General features: G+C 32.9%; 3 protein-coding genes across 4 annotated transcripts in view; 1 reads left to right on the top strand and 2 right to left on the bottom strand.

Moving 5' to 3' along the window:
- The window catches only part of LOC113811744 (guided entry of tail-anchored proteins factor 1), a 44,947-nt gene extending 43,184 nt beyond the window's left edge, over positions 1-1,763 (top strand). For both annotated transcript variants that reach the window (XM_070125302.1, XM_027363550.2), the window contains exon 4: positions 1-1,763. This exon is cut by the window's left edge and continues 399 nt beyond it. The gene's annotated coding sequence lies outside the window, so the exon portion shown is untranslated.
- A 2,134-nt stretch (positions 1,764-3,897) lies between these two features.
- LOC113811762 (uncharacterized) lies at positions 3,898-8,054 on the bottom strand. The gene is made up of 2 exons (XM_027363575.2): positions 7,988-8,054; positions 3,898-6,771 (listed from the first exon to the last, which is right to left on the bottom strand). Exon 2 carries the CDS (start codon positions 6,612-6,614, stop codon positions 5,217-5,219), a length of 1,398 nt encoding a protein of 465 aa, XP_027219376.2. The 5' UTR covers positions 6,615-6,771; positions 7,988-8,054; the 3' UTR covers positions 3,898-5,216.
- A 2,910-nt stretch (positions 8,055-10,964) lies between these two features.
- LOC138862523 (NEDD4-binding protein 2-like) lies at positions 10,965-11,495 on the bottom strand. The gene has a single exon (XM_070124922.1). The coding sequence runs from the start codon at positions 11,493-11,495 to the stop codon at positions 10,965-10,967; it is 531 nt and encodes a 176-aa protein (XP_069981023.1).
- Positions 11,496-12,500: the final 1,005 nt, after the last annotated feature.

Raw genomic sequence — 12,500 nt, 5'->3', positions numbered from 1 at the left:
ATTGATGCAATTTACCAAGGCTTATGCTTTGTTATATTTAGTTGTTTCTGTTGATATACATTTATGCACATGTGGGTATTTGTGTGTGTATTTCAGTTCCAGAAAAAATATATATGGAATAGCTATAAATACATGTAATTGCTGTTGTTTTCATTTAAATATTTCTTTTTCATTCTTCATATTCTTTTCATTTTAGGCATTATCATTTGTTAAAGAAGATATTCCATTATATGTCATCATTATTTTTGCACCATCCAATAACTAGACCGTTTGTAACCCAATAACATGGAATGACATGCAACTACATGCCATGTCCACTTTGTTTAGTTTATCAGTTGTCTTTACACATAGACGGCTCCACAAGTACTTAGTCACCAATGAGCCAATTACCAGTACATTGATAATCATAATGTCTCTAAGGGTAATAACAGCATTAAAATTGTTAACTTTAGTGGGGGGAGGGGGAATAAGGTGAGGTCACAAGAACTATAAAAGTACTTGTGGAACCATCTGTAAGTAGAGACATTTCATAAAACGATACTACAGTGAAGGCTTCCCAACAGCAATATGGTAATAATTATGCTTAAAACTTATTTTGGTAAGACTGAGATCTGATTTTCAGCCTGCTGGGTTGATGAATCATGTAATCAATATCTTTATATTTTCACTTAAAAAAAGTAATTTCAGGCAGATACATTATTTAATTGTTTTGTTGTCATTTATTCATAGAAATATAAAATTAAAAGTGATGTGAATCCTGCACCCATTATAATGGTTCCTGATTTAGGAAAAAGATCTTATTCTTTAATTTTTTTTATCATCCCAATAGTGAACTGTAATGGTTGTTACTCTTTTTTTTTTCATTCCTTTAATTTGTAAAAAGTATATATATGCTCTCTCAGATTGTCCTTTAAATGTAAAGCATAGTTTTGTACTGCATGTTTTCACAGTAATAGTTTAACACTGATTAATAACTCACTTAATATTTGGTTAAAGTGCCATGAGGATGTTAGGGATATTCGTTATCCTTAACAATATGATTAAGAGCTAAATTTTACATTTTTTTGCAAACTTCTTCCCACAAATGTAGACTATATATACATCAGCGAATGAGCTTCATCTGCTATATGTACTTCACAGAATTTGATCATTGGTTACACTCAAGAGTCTTGCTTTATCTTTTGACAATTGATTTATCAGTAATCTTCCAGTACTTTTCATCAAGTAAAGTAGAATAGTACTTCGTATCTCATGCTTATGAGTTGAATTGTTTTTTTGCAAATGACTCTATAGTATCAGTGTTTATGCTGCAGTATAAATGGGTTGCTGCCCACAAAGTTTGAAGTGTAAATGATTCAGCAAAGAGCAGAAGCAGAGCAAGAAAAATATGAAAGATAATATGATTTACTAGTATCTAATGATGTTAGTAATTACAGTATGTTTAGCAAAGCAAAATGAAATATGGAAGGGCCAACAGACTTCACTCTCTCAAGGCAATTTTCATTGACTACTATTGCAAAGGTGGTACATTCATCATCTGAGCATGGTTCCAGATAGAAAGTAATATCAGAAAAGTGTATCATTTGTACATAGTAGTAAGATAATACATTAGATTTCTGAGGAAGGAATAATAATTTCTTGTAATAATCTGAAAATATTTATTGTTATCTATCACTTTGGATAGCTCTTAGTGGTTTTACACATTTTGAGTGTTTAGTTTATGGCAGTGTATGTTTATATCAAATATAGTTTACTAAACCACAGTTTGGATTTATTTCTAATCATATATTACCCAGAGTATATGTACATCAGACCTTCCTTTCTTATGCCTAATTAAACCCCAAAAATGGTGAGGAAATTAAATGCTAGAGTAAGATCTTAAATTTACATGTTAACTGATTAAGTAGTTCATATATCCTCAACCTCATTCCACAGTAAAACTTTTTACAAGACCTATTAACAATACAATCATCATTTTTGGTGAAAATGTAATTTGCCTATCATACAGCTGTGATTATGCCATAATAAGAGTACTGTAGAAATAGTAAACCATAGTACCTTGTGTAATTCATATTCACTCCACCTATTCGTTCACGAATGTGTTCTAATATTTAATACTGAAATTCAGTTTCAAGAGCCACTGTGTAAATACAAGAATTTTCCTTTTATTTCTCATAGCCATATGCTTAAAGGAATTGTGGAATAAATTCACTGAAGCACATATCCTTTACTAAGAAACAATTCCACAAATAATCAACTGGTATGTGTAAATAATGCAAAAGGATATGAAAATTATATTCTCGCAACTGACAGTCCTGCAGTTTCCTGAAATCTTGATTCAAACATGAAGATTTTAGCATGAGAAAATTGTGATGTGAACTGATTTGCATTACAATTTCTTTAAGCATATGGCTGTTACAAATCTTAAAAATGGGTAAGAATTAAAATATTAATTTACTATCCCTTTTGCTCTTCTCCTAGACTACAGAACAACTTTGTGATCCATTTGCTTGCTACTTAAATTTCATATCTGATTTTATACTTTTTATTGGCCATGGAATTAAAGAATGAGAGGAGATTAAACTAAAATTAGCTAATTTTTCATTTCTGATAGAGCAAAATTCTTAAGTTCCATAGACATGAGAAGAACTCATTTCTTTAATTGTGAATTTTGTATGAATTTTTTTACATAAAATTATTTGAAAGCTCTACTCAATACTCAGCATTTGTCCTGCATCTTCAAATATAAAATTTACACTGAATTTTAATGCAGGTATGAACTAGAATAGTGATTTTCAGACAGACTTGGACAATATTACGTAATGCTTTAATGTCTTTATGTGTGGTCTTGCTGCATATTTAGTCACCTCTATGAACATGAGGTGTATATGTGCTGCACAGCCATTTATATTTGTATCTTATAGCAAAATCTGTGTGAAAATCTGATCATTTTCAGCCTAGTAGCATGCTTAAAAAACTTAATACTTTATAATAAATATCACAGCTTCAAAAGTACACACCTAAAGCATTATTGGGAAGTCCCAACTGTATCAGTACTATTTATGTAGTAAAATATACAGATGTGCAGGCATACAATATACATATATATACTATACATATATTTACAACCTACAATGTGTCTGAGTGCTCAAATAAAATATGCCAATACTCCATTGACAGAACTGATATTCTCACTGGAAGTAAGCTTATGCTATGCTCCTCCTTCATTTCTATGAACTGTGAGAAAAGTCATCCATTTTGAGGAAAATAACATTATGAAAACCATTAATATATGTATATGTAGTATACGGGAATATGATACAGAGGAGAATCCTATGAGAATAGGATGTGATATGTTCACTTCATATAATAACACATTAAATTTGTGGTTTTCTTTTTTATCTCAGTGCTGTAAAATTGATTTTGTAAATTTCAAGGCATGAAAATTACGGAATTCATCTTTCTTAAGAAAAGAATAATAATTAATTAATTTCACATCATTTATTTTGTATATATATTCAGATGAATGTTTTTTGAAAGTATTCATGAATATTATGACAATTCATCTGATACATGTGACAGTCTCTTTCTTTGCTGACAATTATAAATGATTAAATACTTATAGATTAATCTTGTACAAGCATCACTTTTATAGATTATGTTATTACTTGTAAATATTTTTTATATTGATTATTTTCACTATTAATATCAATAAAATATCATTTCACATATGAATATTGTTTTTAGTTTATTTTTTTTACAAATAAATATCACCATCTCCCATTCATGTGTATAGACAGTAATGTCTCAGTTGTTATATATATATGCTTGCTTGCATGTTATTTATTACTTTAGCTATTAATATCCACACTTACAGGGAATAAGAAAATAACCAAATTCGTGCTCTATAATTATAATTCTTTTTATTCTATATATACTATGCAACCATTATATTTTTTGTTAAGCTAACAACACATAATACATTACATAATGACAACCATTAAAAAAATATACAAGAGAATATATGTACTCTATTGCACACAAACTTTGATTGATAAATTGTATAAAGGATACATTATACATTTAAGGCAAATATTTCAGTTTAAAATAAGGCACTTGCTATTTTATGTGTATGAAAGAATTCATTTGGTGGTCTCATCTTTTATTACTTCCACTTAAACAAATGGTCTATATGCTGCAGGTAACCTTATACAAAACACATCAGAATTGAGCATATACAACTACAGTAGCATAGACAATACACTAAAATCAAATTAAACACAGTCACCATAAGAGAAAAACAGGATATATCTACGAATAAGACTAGAAATGTCTAACAATGAGTCCAGTTTGACTCAAAATGTCATAATTTATTATTCCTGTCCGATGATGGCTATCTTTACATTCATATATTAAAAGCATTTCATGTGATACACCTCTAAATATATATACTTCACCCAATGCCGCCACGAAGATGTGGTGATCACTGTCGTAATGTTTTGTGAAATGTCCCAAAAATTATGGATGGTTCCACAAGGGCTTAGCCACCAAGGAATCAATTAGAAGACCTCATAACCTTGCCTGATTTCACTTTTCCTGGAGTTTTCATCATACTTTTTTAATAATGTTATCAATATCAATACTATCATTATTATTATAGACATCATAATGTTATTAATATTACTAATAGCAGTATAAGACAAAATAAAATATTTCCAAAAATCAAGGAAAAGGGTAAACAGGTGATATAGGTAGGTGATTAAGCACTTGTGGAGCCAGTCATGTGTATAGACAATTAATAAACTAAACTCACAACAGGCATAGTATATCCATACATTTCATCTCCAGCAGCATCAAGTTATTTGAAATAGAATAAATATGCAATAGTTGCTAACCAAATCAATTATTACCATTATAGATTATAATAAAATAATGAGACTAGATGCTTCCTGTTAAAATATAATCTCATATAAGTGTCAATTCTATTTGAGTTATATATTGCCTGCATGTCCTTTAATGGTAAACAGTCATTTTAAATGGAAAACATATTTTTAAATTAATATTAAAAATTACTAACACCTCAAAACAGCTAATATTCTGGTGTAATACAACTATTTCATTCTTATCTGTAACAGAACATGTCAAAACATAATACATACAAAACACCTTGCAATTACTTATGGTTAAAAGATACATTTCCATCAAAAGGCCACAGCTTATATCTGACCATAAAGATTATACAACCAAATGTCATAAGCTGAGGAAAAGGTAACTGAGCCCTTAGATATGACATCTGATTTGGAAATATTGTACAGTTCCTTTAAAGCTCTCACATCTCCCAAAGCATTGTGAGCTTCATATGATTTTTTAAGTACCATCTCCACTACTGTACTTTGCTTATAGTTTGGGAGCTTTGGGAATATTACCCTAAACTGAGCTATTGTATTTACAAAACCCAATATGTGTTGTTTAAAAATATCAACCATATTTTCCTCTTTAATTGCCAAAAATAATCTCCTGTAATCAAAGGAAGCATTATGAGCATACAAAACAGCAGGTGACCTTAACTGTAGCCACTCCAGGAATTTGTGCAGTGCTTCTGAACGACTAACTGCATGTACAGGTTTCCCTCTGTATTTCAACATGCGATGTTCAAAAGTTAAACCTGTAACGGCTGAAGCTCCTGGGTCTATCATTTTATTTGGTATCACATAAGTGTTGAATTCCCCATTGTTGTCTATTGCACCAATCTGTACAATATCACAGTCAACCATAAGAGATGTGGTCTCCAAGTCAAAGAAGACCGTGGTATGACTCTTCAAATCATTTATATCCATTTCCTGTGGCTTTGGCTTCTTCTTCTTTGTGCATTTGGTTTTATTTGAACATTTTGTAGTTGTAGTTGTATTGGGTACTTCATTTCTTTTATTTTCTGTGGTATATTTTCCAGTGTCTGGAATACTGTGGAAACTTTTCTTCTGTACTGGTTCACAGTCACTTTTTTCAATCATATTCCTTTTCCGGTTCTGTGATGTGCGCTTACCAGCGCCCTGTACATTACCTGTTGAGGCAGAGAGATTCAACGTTTCTCTGTCCTGAACGGCATGATTGCTTACAGCATTAAGTTCCTTATTCTTAATGGCATTTGTTAGCTGATGTGGATGGATCTCTATCTGTAAATTTGGATTATCATTTGGCAATATTTTTATATTATTTGTTTCTTTATTCACATTCTGAGAAAACTTTATAAGTGCAATTAATTTGTGAAACAAGGTAGAGAATGTGTGTTTTAAATCCATGATGAGACGTCTTTTACTGAAACTGATTTCATTTTTCTGACTGACATTTTTTTGTAATTTAAGACACCAAGCTGTTTTGCACATGGTATGATCATTGAATGTATGTGGTGTTATAGCTCTTATAAGTGCCTCAAGTTCTTGTACATTGCCTTTGTAGGAATCAAGTACATCACTAAAGGATTCTTCCAAGTACTGAACTCTTTTCAGTGACAGGTTTTTATGCTTCTTCTGAAGGGACTGTAAAGTTGTCTTGAGATAATTTTTGATAATCAGACTATCTGACTTGAAAATGTCAATATTCACTTTGCTTTCCATTTTTAATGCAGTTTACAGTATTATGAATACAATACAAAATAGTGAAATTATTTCTAGTACAGTATTTTATCTACTCTTGCATAATACTAGCTGGATGTGTACAGCTTCTATTTATCATCAATATATTTATCTGCTCTTCTTGTTGAAATGCCAAAGTCTGCAAAAAGAAAGAAAGAGAAATGATAAATTCACCAACAGCACACCCTTTCCATTAGCAAGTATAGTGACTGCATAATTACATTGCATCATTTTATTTACAAGGTATTTCCAGAGGAGATGTTATGCACTAAACTACTACATTTAACCCTTTCTCACTATGCAAAAGAAACAAACCACAACTTCTATTCAAAATATTTTCCGAAAAATATATAAACGGGGAATACTTCCAACATTCCACTGCCACAGCATTATGTTGCATATTAGTAAAATTTGCATGAGATTTCCCAAGATTTCATGACCCCTCCCCCCCCCCTCCCCAAAAAATACTCTAAGGCCCAGTTGGGGTTCATGACCCATCAGCTTTGAACTACGTCATGCACAGCAGCTGTCCATGGACATGTAATTTACCCATATTTACAATACCAAAGGACAATAATAAAGTCCTCAAACCAATGCCCACAATTATTGGAATTATTAATCCTTTTTTTCCTACAAGATTAACTATGAAAAGAAAAAAAGGAAGTAACTGTTAACTTACTTCCTTTTTTCTATTCATCATTAATTTTGTAGGAAAAAAGGTTTAATAATTCCAATAATAGTGGCCATTGGTTTGAGGACTTTATCATTGTCCTTTGGTATTGTAAATATGTGTAAATTATAAAATTGGTCTTTTCTAGATCACTGTAGTTCATGGTTGTCTTTTTGCCATAATCTGAACATTTAACAAACAAGGAAGATATATTAATGTAAAAAATATCTAGTAGAAGAAATATGAAATGTATTGTGCTCTTTTGTTAAATTTCCATGCCAAATTCTGATAAATATAATAAGTAGTACTATCAACTTATATTCAAACACTGAAATGATCTATTTCAATACTAAAATAACTAAAACAAAATACACCTAAATACATTACAGATAAGAAAAAAAAACTTGTATTCCTAACACATATTCCCTGTAAATAAAACCCCGACATATTGTATTCAAGCCTCAATTTACTGGTTTTAACACCGAATCGACATCAAAATTTGATTTTTGGTTCCCTTTGTTACCCGTAACACGAACTTTTGAATAAATATGATCAAATCTTGATCAATTCTAGCAGAATAAAATTACATGCCGAGCTCCCAACATCGTGGATTTATACAGTGCAATAATTAAACCTCAAACTCACTCCCAAGCCAGAATATTTAAAAAAAAGAAAGAGGACTTACAAGTCCTGCTCAAATTGACGCTTCCTCATTAGTTTCGAAATGGCGGGCAAACTTACGGATGAATTTCTGGAATATAAACCGTTTATTATTATTGTGTGCACCGTTACACAACAATACATTATATTACATTTTGCACCATTTAATGTTGAGTATAATTTTCCGTTATACCGAATAAAACGTGAGAGAACTAACATTCGGCCTTGTAAATTTGATTTCGAGAAAAGATGAAATTCGTAATGCGCATCATGAGTATTAAAATTTCCATTGTCATTGTTATCCTTATATTCACTATCATCATGATCATCATTTTCCACTCTCATCATGATCATCATCATCATTAGTAGTAGTAGTAGTAGATAATTTATTTTAGTGGTAGTAGTTATAGTATTGTGGTGTAATTAGTAGTAATAGATAATTTATTTTAGTGGTAGTAGTTATAGTATTGTGGGGTAATTAAAAAGAAATTGGTAGCTCTCGAGGGAGACTGGCAACAATTTGTATTTGTCGGGCTACGAGTCAAAGAAAACGGTGAGTGTTTGTTGAGGGATGCGGCATAGAAAACGGGGACGCCGCGCCGGCTAGTTGCCAGCGGAGGGAGACGTTCTGCTTGGTTGGGGCAGGGTTTGGTCACAGGGGTTGGGTGCTTCCGTTAAGTTGTTATGCCAGAATGTTAGGATGGTGAAAGATGGAGTGTTTTCTTGTTCGCGGTAACGGCGCGGAGTTGTGGTTTTGGTTTGTTTTAAGGGGTGTTGTTAGCACTTGATCTATTGTTTTTGTTATTGTTATAGTTATTGTTATCATTATTACTATCCTCATTATTATCATTGTCAATATCTTTATCATTATCATCATTATTATCATCATTGTTATTACCATTGTTGTTGTTATAATTTCTATAATTACTATTACCTTTTTGTTATTATCATGTGTTTTTATCATTAGTAACACCATCTTTGTTATTATCATCTGTATCATCATCATCCTTGTTATTATTATTATTATCATTATTATCATTATTATTACTATTATTTTTGTTATCGTTATTATCATTATCATCATTATTATCATCATTATGCTATATACATACATACATAAAATACATGTATGTGTATATATATACACTATATGCGTATATACGTATGTATACATATTTATATATAATCACATTATATACATACATATATAAATGTGTGTGTGTATTTTTTATGCGTGTGTAAATATATATCACATAAACACACACACACACACACACACATACACACACACACACACACACACACACACACACACACACACACACACACACACACACACACACACACACACACACATACACATACACATACACACACACACACACACACACACACACACACACACACACACACACACACACACACACACACACACACACACATATATATATATATATATGTGTGTGTGTGTGTGTGTGTGTGTGTGTGTGTGTGTGTGTGTGTGTGTGTGTGTGTGTCTGTGTGTGTATGTGTATGTGTGTGTGTGTATACATATACATATATTTACATATATATGCACGCACACATACGTGTGTCGGTGAGCATTTGTTTAAGAGAAGTGTACAGCAAAAAATGCGTTTTATCTGTTTCCTAGTATCGTGGGTTTTTTGTATTTAATATTTTCATTTTCATAAATCATTAAGTGTTTTTTTATATCTTCCTGGAATAATGAAATTGACATTCGTCTGAACATGTAATCTCCGATAAATAAATAAAAGTAGAAAATTCTCATTATTGTGACGACTTTTAACTGGCCATATCGACGAACTAGTCATCGCTGAGACAAATTGAATAAAGAAAAAAAGAAAAGAACACGACAATGTGAATCGCCAAGATAGGTGTAAGTACAACACGGAAATAATGAATAATAATTTATAGATCTACAAAATAGCATCTCACTAGGAAGAAAAGACACAACAACTTTCACATGGACATATACAAAGAAGAAACAAAGTGTAGGACACGTGAAGCCAACCAGAGAAAAAGACCATTTTGACCTCGCCTGCTGCCAGCCCTCGTGAAAGCGCTCGCGTATTTCCGTGAGAACCTCGACTCCTTCACTTCAAACCCGAAGACTCCCAAGGGCTGAAGAAGAGAGACAGAGATGGTGTGTGTGTGTGTGTGTGTGAGAGAGAGAGAGAGAGAGAGAGAGAGAGAGAGAGAGAGAGAGAGATTAAGAGGTAAAAAAAAACAGAAATAGAGAGAGACACTGAGAGGTAGAGACACAGAAATAGAGAGACATTGAGAGGTAGAGACACAGAAATAGAGAGACATTGAGAGGTAGAATAAACAGAAATAGAGAGAGGTAGAGAAACAGAAATAGAGAGACATTGAGAGGTAGAGAAACAGAAATGGAGAGAGACAGAGAGGTAGAGAAACAAAGTGAGAGAGACAGAGAGGTAGAGAAACAGAAATAGAGAGAAACAAAGAGGTAGAGAAACAAATAGAGACAGAGAGGTAGAAAAACAGAAATAAAGAGATAGACAGAGGTAGAGAAACAGAAAGAGAGAGACAGAGGTAGAGAAACAGAAAGAGAGAGACAGAGGTAGAGAAACAGAAGTAGAGAGAGACAGAGAGGTAGAGAAACAGAAAATAAAGAGAGAGAGACAGAGGTAGAGAAACAGATATAGAGAGAGGGAGAGGTAGAGAAACGGAAATAGAGAGAGCTCGACTAGAAGATATAGATACGAGGTTATTCAAGATTCACAAGGTCGACTTCACTGGGAGCTCTAGATATTCGTAAAGCCCTTAGGTAATAAGAAGAGCATATGCTTCAGTTGGAATCACCCATTTTACTCCACCAGCAGTGACGCCTTGCATTTTGTAGGTGTAGTGTATGCATAATTAAAAAGCAATTTAGAAAAGGATCATGATATTGAAAACACGGTATCAAAGTCCATGCGTATCTTAAACAAAATGTAAAATGCCGAAAATTTTAAATGCTACAAGGTGACAGCAAGACGTCCGGGATTCTGCTCCGTGTATCGCATTCGCTTATGTTCCAGGAACTTCACGACTGCGTCCTTGACTCTGGCGGGCCCGTTGCTGTGGGCTCCGCGCCCCGTGACGATAACCACCTGCCGCTCCTCCTCGGGCCCTTTGCGGCGCCTCTCCCGCTCCAAGAAGTCTCCGAGAAGAGCGAGGGCCTCCCCGACGTGGAGGTAATGCAGATCCAGCGTGGTTTCCGGCGTGAGAAGATGCCGCTTGTTGACGAAGGAGGCGATGATGGCGGCGGCCCGCTGGTTGGCCATGGTCATCGCGTCGTGGTGGATCCTCGCCAGCTGGCTGTAATAAGCCGAGGCCAGGAACAGCCCCTGGTCGTGGGCGTCGAAGGACCGCGCGAGCAAGTCGTCTCTCTCCCGCCGGTGCTCCAGGGCCTTGCACCGGTACGCCTGAGACTCGGCGCGCTCTGACATGAAGTTGCAGTCCATGATTCCAGCGCCAGGGATTGGTCCTGCTTCAATGCCGCTCATGTTGGGATCAAAGTCCGACGAAAGGTTTCAGCGAGGGAAGTCTGAGGAGATGTGAGCGACGAAGGATGCCAATGCCCTGATGACGATATCAGTAATGGTGTCATCCAACTGAGGGAGAATGTATTTATACGTGATTGCTTGTGATTCTGAGGGCAAATGGGGTCAGCGGAACACAAAATTTTCAACTATTATGAAATTCTACGCAGGGTCAAGTGAGGTCACTCATACGTACTGACTAGAATTCTGGTAATTTGAAAATGGTTCTGAAAAAAATCAATTCATATAATGCAAATATACATACATTTACACACATCTATCCATACATTCATATATATATATATATTTACATATACATATGCATACATACAAACACTTACACATCTCTCTATATATACAGATAAATATATATACACATATGTACATATATATATACATATATATACGTATATATATGTATACAGATCAACACATTCATATTTATGTGTACATATACACGCACACACATATACATGTGAATAAATAAATATATATACATATATATACATACACACACATATGTATGTATGTATAAATACATATTCATATACATATTCATATGCATATGTATATATACATACACGCGTACACACACACATATATATGTGTATATATATATATATATATATATATATATATATATATATATATATATATATATATGCGTGTGTGTGTGTGTGTGTGTATATATACATGTATCCATATGTACATATATACATACATACATGTATATGTATATATAAATATATATGTATATATAAATATATATGTATATATAAATATATATGTATATATAAATATATATGTATATATAGATATATATGTATATATAGATATATATGTATATATAGATATATATGTATATATAGATATATATGTATATATAGATATATATGTATATATAAATATATATGTATATATAGATATATATGTATATATAGATATATATGTATATATAAATATATATGT

The sequence above is a fragment of the Penaeus vannamei genome, chromosome 9 (genome assembly GCF_042767895.1).
Source record: "Penaeus vannamei isolate JL-2024 chromosome 9, ASM4276789v1, whole genome shotgun sequence".
NCBI classification, from domain to species: domain Eukaryota; kingdom Metazoa; phylum Arthropoda; class Malacostraca; order Decapoda; family Penaeidae; genus Penaeus; species Penaeus vannamei.
Note: the sequence above shows the minus strand (reverse complement) of the source record. Positions and strands in the feature narration are given on the sequence as shown.

What these genes read in the sequence shown, in the direction of transcription:
- LOC138862523 (XM_070124922.1), bottom strand. Translation starts at nt 11,495, where the DNA reads ATGAGCGGCATTGAAGCAGGACCAATCCCTGGCGCTGGAATCATGGAC.
- LOC113811762 (XM_027363575.2), bottom strand. Translation starts at nt 6,614, where the DNA reads ATGGAAAGCAAAGTGAATATTGACATTTTCAAGTCAGATAGTCTGATT.